The sequence below is a fragment of the Leuciscus leuciscus genome (genome assembly GCF_965113295.1).
Source record: "Leuciscus leuciscus genome assembly, chromosome: 6".
In the NCBI taxonomy this organism is placed as follows: domain Eukaryota; kingdom Metazoa; phylum Chordata; class Actinopteri; order Cypriniformes; family Leuciscidae; genus Leuciscus; species Leuciscus leuciscus.
Window position 1 is genome coordinate 25915742 of NC_138730.1, and position 19163 is coordinate 25934904.

The 19163-nt window shown below is 38.5% G+C and overlaps 1 protein-coding gene across 2 annotated transcripts in view; it reads left to right on the forward strand.

Annotated features, from left to right (window-relative positions):
- Positions 1-19163, forward strand: part of fndc3ba (fibronectin type III domain containing 3Ba) — a 144110-nt gene that overhangs the window by 73334 nt on the left and 51613 nt on the right. For both annotated transcript variants that reach the window (XM_082171982.1, XM_082171983.1), the window contains exons 4-5: positions 16122-16198; positions 18584-18815. In XM_082171982.1, coding sequence (XP_082028108.1) covers positions 16122-16198; positions 18584-18815 — 309 coding nt within the window. The remainder of the gene's footprint in view (positions 1-16121; positions 16199-18583; positions 18816-19163) is intronic.

Consider the following 19163-nt stretch of genomic DNA (forward strand, 5'->3'; position numbering starts at 1 on the left):
TTATTCTTGAGGCTCAAATTAATCAGAAAATGTCATATTATAAAATAATTGTTATCATTTTAATACTACTGCTAGTACTACTACTATTACTACTAACTATATTCAAATATAAAAGTTGCTTCTAATGGCATTAAGATGTTGAATTAAATTACTTTGGATGTAAAAATATGCTCAAGCTCAGAACACTCGTAAACAAAGACCACAATGTTGTGTTTATGTGTGGTCTTGTAATAGTCAGTTATGTCATCATTTGACTTTCAAGACAGTGGAAACAAGCTCCGGTTCTGGCACAATAACAGATACAATTTTGGTTGAAAAGCGGTGTCTGATAGGTCAAGCACCAGTTTAGACCCAACTTCAACCATTCTCCTCTCTCCTAATGGCGACTAAGGTGTTTTCCTCTCTCCGGTACGCCACTGTATGTAGGTCAGCACCAACAACAAAGCACCAGTGATGTGATATAGCTCCACCGCTCCGGAGCTTTGCCGTTTCCTCTCAATGTGGTCACCACATGTGCTGTTTTTTTTTTTTTTTAGGCAAAGGAGAAGGGAGCGAGAGTGGATTCATGCAAGTGTTAAATCCACATGCAGTTCTCAGGCTGTTGTTTTCTTATTATAACTAGGTTTGTCTGTTCTTTCAGAAGCATCTTTATCCCCACCCTAAAAGAATGACAACAAAAAGAGGTGGGTTTCCAGAGCTCCCACTCAGGTTTCATCAGAGAACATGACACAGCTCAGCATGTCATACTCTCTGTTGTGGGGTGAGGCTCTGAGACGCAATTATTGTGGGAAAGATGACCGATTGGGACTGCAGGCATGGAGAGGACATGGAAATGTAACTCTAGAGATGGATTAGACATCCGATCCGTACATGGTGCCTCCCTGAGAGATGGTCACATGGACGTCTTTCGGAAGGAGGAGGTGCGATTGACAGGATGTTGTGAGAGAAACGTATTTCAGCACTGCTGAAAAGATCATCAGCTGGTCAACAGTAGTGATAGATTGTTTCAGTTATGGATCGTTTCAGATTATACTATGGGGCTGTTGAATGCTTGAATACGATTGGTTGACGAATGTTCTAAGGCCAAATGATTTCAGTTATTTCAAAGTTCTTTACAGATTTCAACAGAAAAATAACCAAAACCCACAATGACACTGACCAAGCAAATAAATATAGTAAACAATAGGATAAAAATGACATCATTTTTTATTATGTACGAAAAACACATGCTCTCTTTCTCCCACGCTCTCTCCATTTGAACGCACACACACACACACACACACACACACACACACACACACACTCGCACAGAAACGTGTTGATAGAGCTGCTCTGACGATTTTATCAGTAAAATAGTTTAAAAACGTAAGACATTTCTCAGTAGCGATATAATAACGGCTCTGTTCTTGGAGAAGATAAACGTACAGTTTCGCTACTAGTAGAGATCCTGCTGCCGAACACTGTTGAGAGACTCACAGACTGAGGTAATTCTCTCTCCAGGAAAATATTCTCACTCCAGATATAAGGAAGAAAGTTGACAGTTTTCTCTCTCTCTCTCTCTCTCTCTCTCTCTCTCTCTCTCTCCGTTACTCCGTTACTAATCAATACATTTTTAGATTCTCATTGGCTGACAACTGTACCCACTTGTCCAATTAGTGGTCATTACACCTTAAATCAATTACAAAATGTGCTGATACTCTGCCAGTGGAAAGTGATTGTTCAAATGAAGGTATATATTTTATATTATTAGGTTTTGAATTTATATAATTTAATGATAGATAAATTCTTTTTTTTTTCTTTTTTTTGTTGCTGCTGAACAACATGTTCATTCCTTAGCACGTTTGACCAGCATTAACAAGTCTGGAGCAGCATGGAAATTCATGCTGGTGTACGCTGGACTTTTCAGCGGGGAGTTGCCACTGAGCGTCGTTTAAGAGACAGATAGAGGGTGAGAGATATTAAGGCTCCTAGAGATTAATGTTTCTCCCCTCTGAGTGTCTGTTTTTCCCGGTGGCTGATATAAATCTGTAAATTGCTCTTGATTTGGGTGTCTGCCTCAGCTGGACTGCCTGCTGCTTCTGCAGTGTTTACAGGACATGAAGTGTGTGTCTCTGTGGCTCTGCTGAGGTCCATATATCACCCCTAACGCTCTCTGGGAGATCTTTCGCTTTTGGTGTGGTGCATGTACCAGGCTGATGGATGGAGGACGAGCAAAGGCCCTGGAGGTCCTGTTGGTTTACGTTGTGTTGGGGGAGTTGTATTGGAAGGGTGATGGACCACCCATGTGCTGGCCTCTCTCTTTCGGTCCTCCCTGCTCATCTGCTCATGGACAGGAATATACACAGACTCCAGCTTGACACAGGCATCCCAGAGAGATCCTGGGTCTCTGGGCTCAAAACCCTTCACACGCACATACAACATCTAAACAACGTGGAGTGTACACACATGTGATTTAAGATTAGTAGGTTTACAGAGCTGTATTGTCAAGGCACCTGCATGTATACACCATTCAGGAAACATTTCAGAGACAAACAACACATCCGGTTAATGGGGAAAGTTCATAAGCAACACTCTACTCTTTTGACTAGTGCTTGATGGATATGGGTTTTTCAACAGCTGATGGCAATGTCAGTATTTAGCGAGCACATTCACACTATCGTTCAAAAGTTTGAAGGTCTGTAATTTTTTTAATTTTTTTATAGGAGTCTCTGATGCTCACCAAGGCTGCATTTATTTGATGATAAAATGTTATCATGAAATATTAGTGTCACATGATCCTAATCTAACATCTAATATGCTGATTTGCTCAAGAAACATTTCTCATTATTATTAATGTTTAAAACAGGTTTTGTTTTCTTTTTTCCAGGTTTTGTTAACTTTTTAAGTTCACTTTTTACAGTGTTGATGAATAGAAAGTTCATAAAAACAGCATTTATTTGAAACCGAAATATTTTCTAACATTGTAAATTTTACATATTATATTAATAACTGTTTTTTATGCAGTTATTCATGCAAGACATTATTATTATTCATAAGATATTTAGAATAAGGTTGTTGCTGCTGCTAGCTTTGGTCAGATATATGTACAGTAGTCAACATTTGAAGTGGATCAAAACCCTCCATCAGAGTTATACATGAATTTTGAACAATGCCCGGTCTTGTCTTAGTACAACTTTGATGAACCTTTTTTTATCCACTTCAAATGTTGACTACTGTAATTGGTGGTCAAAACTTTGGAGGCTTATTTTTTTTGCATTGCTGTGATATTGTATACCCAGTGAAGAGGCCATCATTTCATGATTTCACTTAACATCAATTCATAAAACACATTAGTGCACATCACTGTTTTGTCCACGTGCACGTGCTTTGCTTCTTTTTTTTTTTCATGGAGCAGTTTTTGGGGGAATAAAGCGTGAACTGTCTATGTAAATATAGAGAAAGCCCGAGTAAGTCAGGAGGGGCGTGTGTTCTCAGGGGGGGATCAGTCTCGGTTCAGGGGCTTTCCTTTCCCACAAAGGCCTACTATACAGGGGAGCGATCCCAGGGGAAGGGTAAGAGAAAACTGAGCTGGCAGGGAAGAGCCGGGCTGGGCCTCACTGAGAGTACAAGTCCTCCTCAGGGCCCTGTGCTTTCAAAGGTTTACATGCTCCCAAGGTTTCAACTTTACGAGGCCTTATACCTCTACAGCTGTTTGACCGGCCTGTGAGTGAGGATGGGTGTGCATATGCTCTTTCATAGGGTGGAGGCAAGTATGGGGCATCTTTTTTAGTAGGGGCAGGGTTCTGTGTTGATGAGGTCGTTGTAGAGGACACGGGCAGGTATGGACATACATCATTGAAGCTGTATTCCTCTATTTAATATTAATAACAAATGTTATAGTCGTTGTAATTTCCATTCTAAATTCCAGTTTTATTTGATAATAATAATAAAAAAAAATTTCAGCAAGTATGCATTAAATTGCTAAGTGACAGTGGATGTAACATTATCGTTATATCGATATAACGTGATATAACATGCAACGGTTTGTATCTGTGATGTGAACTAAATTAATCACTATATAGAGTTAGTTTTATCCAAGACTCAGGTTAATGTATTTATAAGGTATAGTTCACCCAAATATGAAAATTCTGTCATGTGCTGACCCTCAGGTCGTTTCAAACCTATAAGATTTTGCTTCATCTTCCAAACACAAATGAAGATATTTTTTTATGAGAGATTTCTGTCCCTCCAAGTCAACTCCCTTAAAACTTAAAAGATCCCAAAAAGGTCATAAAGGTCTCGTAAAAATAATCAATTGACTGGTTTAATTAAAGTCTTCTGAAGAGACACAAGCTCTTTGTATGATGAATAGATTTACTGATCAGCACACACTGTAGTAAACACGGACATTCAAACGTACATGCTTGCCAGCGAGAACGACATGAGTGTGAAAGGGTTCCTATGCAGTTTGGAAAAGTATGGAATTTGATTTGAGTGATTTCCAGGACTGGATAAGTATGGGGGGGAAAAAAGAAATTGTGTTTCCAGACTATTTCCCCGGTTCAGTTTTCTAGAATATAAAATTAAGTGTACATTTTCATTATGCAAAACTATTTGTCTTTACCATAAGCGAGTCTCTTTTGAACTTCACTAAAATAATGTTTACTTAATTCCCACTCAAAGCGATGCTTGCCTTACAGTATTTTATGAACAAGAAAAATACAAGTAAAAGCTTTAGCAGACATGTAAGCGAGAATAATAAGTGTCCTCATTAGGGTATTAGATACTTGGCTACTGAGTTGGGTGGAGACGTGCAGTATTCAGCTGGAGCTGCCAGAGTTTAAATGGACAGACGTGTAGGAGCACACCCAGCACACGTCCCACACTGCACACACTCTTCATGACTGGGAGCCATGTTTGACAGTGTTAACTTTTTAGGAAACATAGCATTTGCTTGTTTCCAAAGCAGGAGCAAGCAGATGCTCAGCATCTTCTCCTGCAGGGCATGTGTGCGTTTGAGTGAGAACAACTGAGAGAAAAAGAAAATTTGACGAATGAAGGAATATATATCTAGGGGGCAGAGAGTATGCCATCTCATTATGGCCCTATAAATGTACTGGGGTGTAGGCATGTTTATGTTGACTAGGGTTTAAATGTTCACTGGGATCCTGTCATATATCTGTTATTTTCTCTGTAGTGTTGGTAAGTATTAGGCCTACACAATTCAGGGAAATATTTTTGCTTTTTTGTTATTTATATATAAATATGAAAAAATTATAATACATACAAATATTAAACAAAATAATGAAGAATTGCTATTGTAATATTTCACTGTAAAAGAGTATATGGTAACACTTTACAATAAGGTTCATTAGTTAACATTAGTTAATGTATTAACTAGCATGAACTAACAATGAGCAATACATTTGTTACAGTATTTGTTGATCTTTGTGAATGTTAGTTAATAACAATACAACTGTTCATTGTTTGTTCATGTTAATTCATAGTGCATTAACTAATGTTAACTAATACAACTTCTGATTTAAATAATGTATTAGTAAATGTTGAAATTAATATTAACTAAGATTAATAAATGCTGTAGAAGTATTGTTCATTCTCAGGTCATGTTAACTAATGAACCTTATTGTAAAGTGTTACAGAGTGTATATAATAAAAATATAATAATAATTATTTATTTTGCAGTGCAACTGTAAAATTACAATACTAATATGTTTGGCTTAATTTATTTTTCAAACGTTAAACCATTGAGCTTTTATTTTGGCAGAAAACTGCAGAGTGACCTTCAAGCTTCTCTATTGACAACAGTTGTTTTATTAGCACTTCTCATTATAAGTCTGTGAAGATAGTTAGCACGTTGCATCCCCAAATGCACATTATAAGTGAGCTGCTCTGAGACACTGGTTTCACAGACAAGGCTTAAGCCTAGTTCCAGGCTAAAATGCATGTTTGAGCTGTTTTAGCTTAAAGCAACTTGCTCTGACATATTTAAAAATATGTCAGTGCTATTATTCTGTCTCAAGATGCACACCAGTAATGTTTTTTTCTAAGGCACATTTTAAATGGCCTACTTAAATGGCCTAATTGAACTAAGACCTAATACTGGCTTAATCTAAGCCCTGTCTGTGAAACCGGGCCTACATTTATTTATTTAAGTTGATTAAATCGCAGCCTTTGAGATTTAATAATCACATTAAGCCATATCACGATTTAATATTTATGTTACTATAAGTTACTAGTTACTTGTTTGCTTTATCTGGCTATATCACAAAGTGGCCAGACCAGATGCAATGATAAAGTGACGAGCAATAAAAGCTATTGCTTTCATACTAACCTAAGTTTTTGTTCCTAACTTGCCACAACCGCAAGCGATGAGCGGCAGGACATGTTGCTTGAATTATGGTTAGGACGCGTCAAAATACAAACAAAATTACGTCACTGCTGATTTGCATAGAGTCAAACCCCCTTTAGTATTGCCGATCTAAATGTCACTTTTTAGACCATCAGCACACCAAAACCCCATCTGAAGTGGCATCTCTAAATTTACTTAAAGTACTGCTCCTAAATGAAAAAAAGAAAAAGATAAACTGGTCAAACTCTCATCATCCAACAACCAACTATTTGACCATCGTCTCCCATCCCTAATTTTAGTGCAGTCTCTGTTTTTCAGACACACCTGATAAAACTCTCACATATAGATTGTGACAGACCGGATGTCCTTACTTTAACAGGTAACAAAAAAGCCTTGGGGTTGTTAAGTGATATCATCCCATGACCTCTATGTCAAAGGTCAAACCCTTTTGTCTTTGGTGGATTGATATATCTGTTCTTTATTTGGGCTTGTTTGATGTTTTAAGTGTTTGTAAGAAGGGAAGTGTCTTGAGCAAGCTTAGGCGTGCAGAGTCAGATGTGACTGATACCATGCGGTCTGTGTCTCGACCCTGCCCTGCCTGTGGCGGTGTGCACGTCTGCCATTCATTACATGGATATATATGTGTGCAGTCTGGCCGTGCAGCTTTCACCTCCGTTTCAACCTATTTGCTACTTCATTTTTTTGTTATAAAGCCTCCAAACCTCAAAAACACATCATTTATTTATAAATCATGAGAGGTTTTTTGTTCCTGCGCTTTCCCTCATGTTTTCATAAAGTAGCCTGGTAGATAAGGCTTCAAATCCAGCTGAATCTGCAAGAGACACTGGGATATTGTTATACATTGCTCTGATTGGTTCCAGAAATCTCTTAGGAAAATTTTTGAGTGACACCGCCTAATCCCAAGTCATGCTTAGTTTAGTTTAGTTAGGACCAGATACTCATCAATTGGTCTAATAATACACTTGATGAGATTCTAATGGAGCTGGTGATGAATCGAGTCCGAGATCCTTCCAGGAAGAGATGATGAGCGCAGCTCTTTACTGGACTTCTAAATCACGCTCTTTTATGGGCCCATTTCTCTCCTTAAAGGGCCTGACTACATTTGTACTCCTCTAATGTGACAGATGAGCAGCTTTTAAAGCAAGCTCCATGTGGTATGTGAATGGAGTTTTCTAATGATGGTGTAAGTAAAAGTGTGTGTTAATGCGTGTGTGAGAGAGGATGTTCCCTACAGACTGCAGCTGTGCTGAAGCATGTCTTCATCTCTCTTTACAGTCAACCGCAGCAGTAAACACGACACTGTGAGCGTGTCTGACGCTCTCCATCTGCATTGTGCAACAGCAAATGCATGTCATCAACTTGATTAAAGAAACATCATGCTAATACATTCAGTCTCATGCATACTTTTTTAGGATTAGCAAACCAAATAATAATTTTAGAACAACCTATTGAAAACACATTGGTCAATCTCTAATCTCTCTAATCTCTCTAATCCCTATAGGCTCTGTAATACGAATATTTAGCAAGCTACATCCACCGTAGCTGCTTTGCTAACAACTCTGCTGCCTAAGAAAACAAGCTAATGTGCATCATGCTGGATTTATTGTAATTACCTGTTTTTGAGTAGTACGTTAATATGTTGATGACAATATGAACTGTGGAAGTATGGAAGCTATGTTGTATTTATTCATTAGCTCAAAACAAATAGCGGGAGTGTTAGCAACTAAAGTTTGTTGGGTACCTTGCCGCTTTTCTGGTTGAACAAAGAAAAGTGCGTTAATATGATATAGTACTGTATTTTGCTGCCAAGAACAAAGCTTCACATGGATCCATTTTGCTGTAATGAGTGTTGCCATAGAACGAATCGTTTCAGAGTTCAAGGGCGTGAGCAGGTCAGAATACAATCTGCGAGTTGACATCTTGTAATTGCGATAATCCAGACATGCGAACCCAGCGTTAAACTCTGACATTCATTTGTCTGTCAGGCTAAACATGCCTCAGCAAAGCCCTACCAAAGCAGCATGATAAACTGTACCCTGCTCTGTTAGCACATACATGTTGCAAATTCATCTGAAATATGTTTTTCATTGACAATATGTCAGATTTTAAGGATGTATGTTTTTTCCATAGACGCCTCAGGGAACCTCCATGTGTTTAATAATCAGACATGATTATTACATGAGATTTGTCTGTCACTTACACCCTCATATTAAGTGTAAATGTGATGTCCAGACTGGAACACAAACTGCATTAATTGGTCTCTGCTGTATAAAAACTTGTCAGTGACTGTTTGCCTATTGTAGTTGGTCAAGCACATTCAATTCTTATCCAGTCATAACAAACACTGTCAGACTGCGCTAACCTTATTTGTGGTTATTGGCACGCTTCAAATTGATCTTCCACGTTAAGATTAGGTCATATGGCTTTTTAGACCTTGTTAGGAAGTCAAATGCCAAGATTAAAATATCAGTTTTTTTTGGGCGAGGTTCTTAAGGTTTTCGCCTTCTCCTCATCATCATAAACCCCTTTGAATCTTCTGCATAATAGACTCATTGGTCTGACTAACTGACTATAAATATAGCACTGATGACTTACTGAAAGACTGAATACACTGATGACCGATTAACTGACTGACTAACCAAATATAATACTCACTGACTGACTGAATTTAGCAGTGACCCATCAACTGATTGATTGAAATATTGCTGGCTTGGGGATACATTTCTGACTAATTTAGGCCTGCTGAGTGACATACTAGCATAATTCAGGCCCCAAATTCCTCCTAGCGGGATGGATGGTTTAGGATAGGCTGTGCTCCTGCGTGGATTTCTACAGCCTCTTGACTAGGCTGGATGTCTGTGGCTGGAATTTCAGTGTTTTCTATGCCAAATCAAATATGGTTTTATACATTCTACCTCCAACAGGGGCTCATTGAAATGTCATAAAATTACATTGATGTCCTCAGGGCTGCTGTGAAAGTAAACAAATATCCACCAAATCTCTTTATTGTTGGAAAATTGATGCATTCACACAATAAATAATGAATGTTCAAGGATTTTATTGGCCGGGTGAAGGTGTAGGATGGAAAATATTCTCACTCCAGATACAAGGAAGAAAGTTGACAGTTTTCTCTCTCTCTCTCTCTCTCTCTCTCTCTCTCTCTCTCTCTCTCTCTCTCTAATTATAGTCTGGTATGACTGAATTAAGTTCCATGTTGCTTTAAAACAAACATATGCATTTTAATAATTATAATCAAGGTCTTGATTTCATTGGAAAATCACTGGAAAATGGAATGTCTTTACTTTAGAATTAGAATTACTTTATTTAAAATTAATACTTTTATTGGTCAGAAGTGTCAGTAAAGACTTTTATATTGTTACAAATGATTTCTATTTAAAATAAATGCTGTTCTTTTCAACTTTCTATTCATCAATGAATCCTGAAAAAAGTATAATGTTTTCAACAAAAAATATTAACACCACAACTGTTTTCAACATTGATAATAATAAGAAATGTTTCTTGACCAGCAAATCAGCATATTAAAAGGATTTCTGAAGGATCATGTGACACTGAAGACTGGAGTAATGACTTTGCCATCATGCCACATGAATAAATAACATTTTAAAATAATATTAAAATAGATTATTTTAAAAAATATAAAAAAATTTTTTTTACATTTTAATAATATTTCACAATATTGCTGTTTTTACTGTATTTTTGAGCAATTAAATACTGCCTGTGTGGACATAAGAGATTTCTATGAAAACTTAGTGACCCCAAACTTTTTAATGTGGTAACTTTACAGAATATTATAATGTCAGTACAACAATAATCTTTACCTCTAGCCTGTGATCTTTCCTCAAACAAAATCTGCTGTGAACTTCACACAACACTAATGTAAATGACATTAGAACACTGGAATATAGCGCATTCATATGGCCCACATGATACTTTTAAGGTGTTTTTATATTTTTGTGCTTTTTGAAGCTTGACAGCCCCTACAAGCTGTTCTTCTGTGAGGGCTTTTTTAAATTGGAGTGTTGTAGTGTGACCCAGGCTATGTATTGATAAAGGCTTGTTTGAGGGTAGCAGAACCTCCAGCAGATCATATCATAATGTCCTGTGAAGGCCTGATGCTGATGCCCCCTTAGGACAGGAGAAAAGGGCTTGGTGCTGCCATGGAGGTCAGGCTGAGGGACTTAGACTTGGCCTCGTTGGGTTCTTGTTGCGCTATGCGTGTGTGTGTCTGTTGGCTGCAGAGATGCAGGAATGCTGGTGTTTGCTAAGTGGAGAGAACTACAGAGACTGTCCAAACACACGTCTGTTTGCCAACTGGGAACATATTGCTGTCTCTGTGCTGGGAGCCTCAGTGGCGGGCCCCTGAATGGAGCCTCTTGTGCGGAGAGAGAGGAGAGCTGGCCACTGAGATTGGAAGACGACAACGCTTAGTGCCACTGCCCACTCCAGTATTCTGGAAATGCTACAAGACGACACTGTTACCCCGTTTGAAACCTAGAAAACTGTTATCTGTGCTGCAGCCTTCCAATGCTGCTCATATTAATGTAGATTTGTCAGAGTGCACGTTGGGTTATTGTTATCTGTTTTAGAATGAGGATACTCTGCTGTTCTCATCTCTAGCGGGCCTGATAAATTGGATGGTATGATGTATTGGCTTACCTTTAAAGGCATTCCTTTCCAGATTAACCCACCTGACGTCTTTGAATTTCTAATCACATTTCAAATCACCTGCTTTATGTACCCATATCCCTGCCTTATGCAGTCTGTAAAATATTGTCCCATCCTGATATACATGTTTTGAAAAAAAAACTGCATATTTGTTTCTGCACAGTATCCAGGTTATACAGGTTATTGCACAATACTTGAAGACCTTTTGCTAGTTGCCCAGATACATTTGCTGATATGTGACACTATCGGTCAAAAGTTTGGAATTGGATTTTTATTTTTTATTTTTGCTTTTGAAAGTAGTCTCTTATGTCTACCAAGGCTGTATTTATTTGATCAATAAATGGTTAAAACGTAATATTGTGAAATTTTATTACAATTTAAAATTATTTTAATATAAATTCCTATGATTTCCAGTAGCTATTTCCAGTCTTACATGTCTCTTTGATGTCTTTTATTGATTCTCTATATCACATTTTATTTTTATTTGTTTTCTTCTTGGCTTACATTTATTTATAGCTTTTTGTAAGGGATCATATCAGATGAAACCAGGTGATTTATATGTATTTTATAGTTAGAACATTACAGTTGTTTATTGAGCAAAAAAAAGAAGAAAAAAGAAAGAAACAATGAGCAAATAAAAATGTATATGAATTGTCTGAATAAATTAATTTACAGTGAATGAATTGGATTTTCCAAATGCTTCACATTGTTAACATAATATTTTTTTGTTAGAAATTAGCAAGAGAAGTTTTTCAGCACCAAGGCTGCATTGGTGTAAGGGCCGTATTAAAAGCCCTATATAGTTCCTTAGGCCAGTTTGACGGGTCCTTGTATCCTTTTGAAGATACCATATGAAAACCTAATGTGACATCCATCATTCATCCATCCGCTCAAGCAAGCAATACTTGACCAGCACTGGAGTGTACTTCTGACATGGAGTGTGCTTCAAAGGCACAGAATGTTTTAGCTATGATAATATAAATGGAGAGTATGGTTCAGATCTTTGGCATGCTTCTGGACACTCATGTTGGAGAGGAGATGAGTTTTGTTGCATTGCTGTGGAGTGGCTGAAAGAAAGCTGCCAGTGTGGGCTCAGTGTAGACTGATGAGTGCTCTCTGTATGTACAGTACGCCATCAGGGAGAGCAGGGCTGAAAAGGCGTCCTTCTGTGTGCTCGGCATGCACACCAACTCGCACTCCACCAGGCCTGACCGTGGCTCCAGGCAGCTCCCAGCCTCAAACTGAACGCTTCATTAAAGCGTACTGACTCCCCTAGGCCCACATGTGTTCCCCGTGCTCCACTGTAGAAGAAAGAAGGGATGAATAATGTATTTCACATAGAGCCTTTCTCTTCCTCTTCGTGCCGGACACTCATGGACTCTTCAGAGTAATAGGTCCCTCATATTATACATACTTCCTGTTTCCAGTCTGTGCTTCTGACACACAAGAAAAATTATTCCGGCTGTACTAGAGGACCATGTCATGTCAGGAGTATAAAATACAAAATGTATGATGAATGTACTGTTGTCAAATACTCACAGAAACAATCTTCCTTCATGTGAAATTGGTAATAGCATAGTACTTGATAAGTATATTCTTGTACCATGGTACTTCAAAGAATTCCTTGGTACTTTTTTATTAATAGCTATATGTGTCTGTGTGGTGATACATTTATGGTGATAGATTTTCTGTGGTGACACCACAGCTCATATGGTTCTCATGTCGATTGGCGACTATCTCATCTTTTGACAGTTTTGGCATTCCCACTTCTGGTAAGGTTTATAGCCAAGCCTGGAGAAATAAACCCTCCTCAGCACTACTTGATATTTTTTTCCACGACTACTTGCCTAATTTTCCTTTGCCATGGCTTACAAATAAAGAAAATAATATCATTTATTACAACTTTCACTGAGATCATTTATTTCTTAGTTCAAGATGTTCAAGATCGCCACACAGAGTTGGATTGAGCGCAAAATGTGTTTCCTTTACATCAGCAAGAATAATCTGAGAAAGCCAAAGTTCTCCCTGTCTGTCTGCTGAGTTAATTATTCCACTTATTATGATGATCCTAGTACATTTGTGTCAGCTGTGTTTGTGTAAATACTAATGTGGGTGGGTGTACACAGGACAGACCTTGATTTCTTGTACTAGTTAAGTAAAGCTGGTTAAACAAACAACTTGCATCTTATGTAAACCCACCCACTTGCACACTTTCATTTACTCACATACACCCTGACTGGCAAACACCCACTCATTCGACTTTGCTCTGACTGACAAGCTGTTTGTGTTTATCATCATAGACTAATTTGTTCTACAAGGATTTGTTCTGCTAGCAAGGTCACTGTCTCGGGCCACTCACACAGGGTCCCTGTTGTGCAGCACTCTTACATGTGTGCACACACACTTCCAGTAAGGACTCCTCCTCTGTTCTCACCAGTTAACCAAAAAAGGCCCTTTGATGTCAGCTGGAGTCTAGCTGTTACTGGAAAAACAGCTTCTGAAAAATTCTTTACCCCTCCTGTTGCTTTGTGAGTTTTTGTGTTAATTATGTTCACTAGCTTTGCTTCACAAAGTCTTCAAATCATCTCCCACTTTGAAACTGTAGCTTTCTAAACTATAAACGACTCCTGATTTTAAACTACAGTCATTCTCTAATCTCTACTCATTTAAAAATGTAGTTGGCTGCAAACGACTAGCGATAAGTGGCTAGCTGCAGTCAGGCTACTGTTTTAAAAGACTAATTTGATATATATAATATATATATAATATTATTCCTTTATTTTATCAATTCTTATAATTCCTTGAATGTGATTTTTACTTTCAAAACCCAACTGTTGTAGCCTGGATGCCAGCCGAACTTAGCCCCGCCCACAATATTTGAGGCCGAGAAGTTCGGCCTGGACTTGATCCATTTGTGGAGCAACTATGTTCGAACCAGAGCTGTTCGGACCAATCAAATTATCAGGCTGGGCTTTATACGATGATGGACAGATGATGAACAGTAAAGTAATCATCCACGTCACCAAAGAGCGCTTGGGTTGAATTCATTTACAACAAAGATGACTGCCGCTGGAGAATTGAGATGTGTAGATTCCGCCATCTGTGAGCATTTACTGTTATAGAAGATATCGACAGCACATTAATTTTAAAAGAGGAGCAGAGAACTGCAATCAAGGCATTTGTCGATCGGAAAGATGAATGAAGAACATACGTCACTTACTCAGTTGCTCTGATTGGTTGAAGGTATATCAAATTGAGTGCAGAGGCATTTTCTTTCCTGGTTCGGTTGAAACACGCCCCTTAATCACAGCCTAATGGAGCCGTATCAGACTCATATTCTGACTAGAATCTGAGTATGACGACGTCAGGCTACAACTGTTGCACTCTATTGTAAGACTGAGTATGGCTAGGTCTAGCACATCCAAAAGAACTGATCCACTGATTTCTCACTGCTTTACTAAATGAGTTCCAGCTTAAAGATCTGAATGTGTTACACCCATTATATTGTTTAGAGGGAAAATTTTAACACTTTAGTTTACATGTGTAACATCTTCTGAGAAAGATTCATCCCTCCTTTCTCTCCTATTCTAGTGCCTATTTTATGAAAAACGTTCCAGTTGAGCAGTTCTGGAATGTTCCTTCAGGATATGACATAGTAGTGACTAGCAATGTTGTTGTGAACAGGCTTTGGCAGCTAATGAAGAATGAACTGTAGAATTCATTACAGTCCATCCCGTGATTTATACTGGCCAAAGCATTGCAGAGCTGACTGCTGCTGTCTCAGAGGGGGGGACGATGTCTTTACCAGATTTTGCCAGACCTCCGCTACTGTGAGCAGAGAGAGAGACCGCAGTGGAAAAGTCAACAACACAATTTGGAATTGCCTTGGATTTGAATATATTTGTTCCAGTGAATCTAAAAATGGCTAATGGGGATTTGTGTCTAGTTTACTTTAGACTAAATAGTGGATGCTTTTATCCTAGAATTTTAAGTTCAAACTGCTGACTCTGTACAGTATATTTGGAAACATCATAATTTTTATAGTTCCATTATGCTGTTAAAATGATACATTTCCCCATCCATTTCTTCTCTATCAATCTTAATACCTTTAGGGTGTAAACAAATCAACCTAGTTAATGTTTCTGAGCAAATAAAGTGAATGTTTATTTAGAGTAAAGTCTCACAGTTGGGCTTGAGTTTGTTGCAAGTATAAAGACAGTTGGGTGACTTGACATGAACGGTGATCCCATCAGTCATACAATCAAAGTGAGCAACGGATCTGGAGAATGAGTGTGCAGTAAATCAGGCCTGATGAGAGGCACTCAGGGCAACGGGACAGTTTCCATGTTGCTTGAGTCCTTTCCAGTCCTCCACAACGCTCTGTCTGGACTTCTCTAGTTCCATTACCCACAGCCCTCTGTGCCATGCCAAGTGGGGTGGCCTTTATTGGCCTGTTTGCTTTGTTTGTTTGTATGTTCTATCCCTTGCTGGTTGGTATCTAGTAGTTAGGCTTGTTGCCAATGAGGATGGAATGATATCTATATTTATAATCATTTTCAGCAGTGCATAGTTGGGTGCTTATCAGCAGGCCCATTCAGAATCTGCAAATTTTTGGATTTAAACATGGTAGAAAGTGTTAAATGGAATTAAGAATGCTGCACTCTAAAAGCATAGATCTGCTCAGCCAAAATATTTTATAACTGAACACGCAATGGCCAGAACATTCACGGAATTTAATGAATAACTTGCATTTCAATTCTGTGGAAATCTGTAGAGTTTTCTGAGGAAGTCTGGGCCTGCTGATCAGATGCCAAACTTATTAATATTTCTACTTTGTTTTAACCAAAAGCAACATAGCTAACCAAGACAACAATTATTCACAGATTAATTTAGCTAACCATGTCAACTTATCAAGTTGTGCATTTCTTATTTACACTCATTCTGATCCTTTGTTTTGCCCTTTCGTTCCTCAAGTGTTTGTAAAATAGAAATGTTTAGCATACTTTATAACAAACTAAGGTGAATTTGAATATTTGACCATTTGTTTCTTCTTCTATGTGTACAGGGCCTGCAGAGGTTCCGATGATGTCACCCAATGGATCCATCCCACCCATTCATGTGCCTCCTGGCTACATCTCCCAGGTGAGTGCAACATTTCAAGATAATATCATTAATAAATATGTCTCTGGAAAGAGAACATTTTTATTTTATTATTTTTACTATTCCCTCAGTATCTAAAAAGAAGGAATAAAGAAAACCCTAATAGACTCACAATGGAAGCCAGGAACAACATGCCACATGTCCATACTTTTTACACTTCATTTAAATGACACTACACATTATAAATTAGTTGTTACTTGAGCATGTGCTTGCAAGTGTGCTTGTGGGACAGCTTCCATATTTTGGGGAAAGAAAAATAAATCCAATAATGCCGACTGGACCGACCACCTCCCATCCTCTTACCTCTGTAAATGAGACCTGTGGTCTTTCCAGGGCTCTTACTTCTCTATTATGATCCATTAGACATTATACAAGAATCTGTCATCGTTCCAAACTCTGGCAGATGAGAGGAGTAATCAATATGTAGCGAGTGCTGATCTGGAATGAGCTCTCCAAACCGTAATTCTTATCTTGCTCATGATCGGCCAGACATGAAAGCAGACCCCTGACCAGTAGCAGTTGGAGAGATACAATCAGCACGACAACGGCTCTGGGCCTGAAGCCTAGTGGTTACATTACGTCTTCATTTATAGTTCAACAGACCTCACCTCAACATCTATCCACAAGCTGACAAACGCCATTTCTGACTCTATGCTGGTGTTAGAAAGGACTGTTAAGAATATTTGCTTTGAATAGATTGCGATTTAAGAAAAGTTGATTTCCTTATTCACAAGATTATTTATTTAGACCTGTTGTTCTTAACCTCTATGTTAAGAAGAATCAAAAATGGGTTGTAGTGGGTCTTGTTTTCATGACTTTCACGCAGTGTTTCTATTGATGCGCTTATTACAAGGAGATTATTCCTCAAGGGCACAATGGTAATTGCTCATGGCACTAATGTAAAAGATGCAAATGCCAGCTAGAATGTCATGGAGCGCCAAGCAGTGAGTAAATACATGTTGAAATGTCATGGATAGTCTAGCAAAGTTGAGGAGATATTCCCCACCTGACCCTGTAACCAATGATGAGTGAAGGTTGTTATCTGGTGATGCTGTTTACAAGAAAGGTAGATTAGAACACAAACAGATTAGACTTCTGTTTACTTATAGTGGGTTTCCTAATTTTTCTGTACTCTGCACTCTGAGTAGGAAAGCAAAGTAGTCATGCACCTATTTTCTTTTTGAGGGGGTGCCAGTGGCAATCCTGGCTCACTTAGTCGGCTAGGTGAGATAAAACAGGACCAAAGGGACAAACATTACAGTAAACACTTCATCAGAAAAGAGAAGAGATGTCGCTGCAAGTGGGAGGGGAAGTTATTTTGATTTAACTACTACAAGGACACATAAAAAAATATGTGATGGAAAAAAAGATTATCAAAAAAAAGATGTGCACGGATAAATCATTTATAATAAATATTGCAATATTCCATATAAAAATAAGAATTGTCAGTTTGGATATTTTTTCTAACTTAAAACCCACTTAAAAATCATGCCCTCTTAGTTTAAATGGGCCTGACTCTTCACCCCTCCTGTGGCAGTTGAAGGAATCTGCTAATTGTCCAAAGGTCATTGTATCTGTGTTTATTTTAGCCCAGTGCCTACTAGGAGCGGGAAGCGCGGTCAGAGCTGTGGGCATCTACCGAAAGGAGACCAGAAACTAGACAGACATTTAATCACAGCTTTTCTTTTTCAGACTAATTCATTTTTATTGTACAGTACAGCTCTCCAAACTTGAGGGCCAGCTGAGAACACCTCTGTTGAGCAATATGAAAACATAACAACCTCTGATATTTAGCACTCATATTGTCACCCATGACCTTGTTGCATCTGGCAGTGTCATTGCATTCTCCTCCATATTGTCTCCATCATTGCCTACTGCAGTGGGGCTGGACAGTTGTTTTGTAAGAACTAACATGTTAATGAGGACATTTGTAAAATAACACTGACCCACTCTCAGCTCATATTCCTCGCCCACAGTCAGTCTGATGTCTCTCATAGACATGCATAATGAAACAATGTCTCTCAGCAAGCCTGAACTTGATCTAAGCTTCGCTGATCACTCTTGACGTTGCTGTCTGCTTATTGATAGGCCTGTCAAACAGGCTGTCATATATACACACACACGTAAACACACTCTCAGGGTCAGCAGGTCAGACAGAAGGAGTAGAGTTCAAGTATTGAAGAGGATTTCACAATATAATGCAGTATTTTCCTGACAATGCTTGTTATTAATATTTCATGATATTGCATGAGATTTTTACCACAGTCCTGGAAAAGTTGGAAATGTCAGGGAATTTTTAAAATCTGATTTTCAGCTCTGGGAAATTCATTAAAAAAATTTAATAATCTTGTTTGTTTCTCACTAAAGGTGCTGGAGGACAACACAGGGGTCCGGAGAGTGGTAGTCACCCCTCAGTCTCCAGAATGCTATCCTCCCAGCTATTCTCCAGCCATCTCTCCAACTCATCACTTACCTCCATACATGGCCCCACCTCCCTTTATTCCCAACTCACACACGGCCTTCTACCCACCCGTCAGCCCTGGGGATATTTCCCCCCACCAGTACTACCATCATCATATCCCACCTATGTACAATGAAGGTAGGAGTGCATATGATCACAGCTTACTCTCCTCTTATTCTGGTATTGTCACGATACCAAGTGAAATATCATGATATTTCAGTTCCACTGCCAAAACTGATAAGCTTTTGACCAACACTAAAAAAATAATAATGCTGTGTGTTACCTTATGAAGCCCCTAAAGCAGTGGTTCTCAACTCTGGCCCTCTAGGTCCACTTTCCTGTAGAGTTCAGCTCCAACCCTGATCTGCCTATAACCTTTTAGTAATCCTGAAGACCTTAATTAGCTTTTCAAGTGTTTGATTAGGGTTGGAGCTGAGTTGAGAACCCCTGCCTTAAAGAGACATGTGATTGTAAAAAGAATGAAAT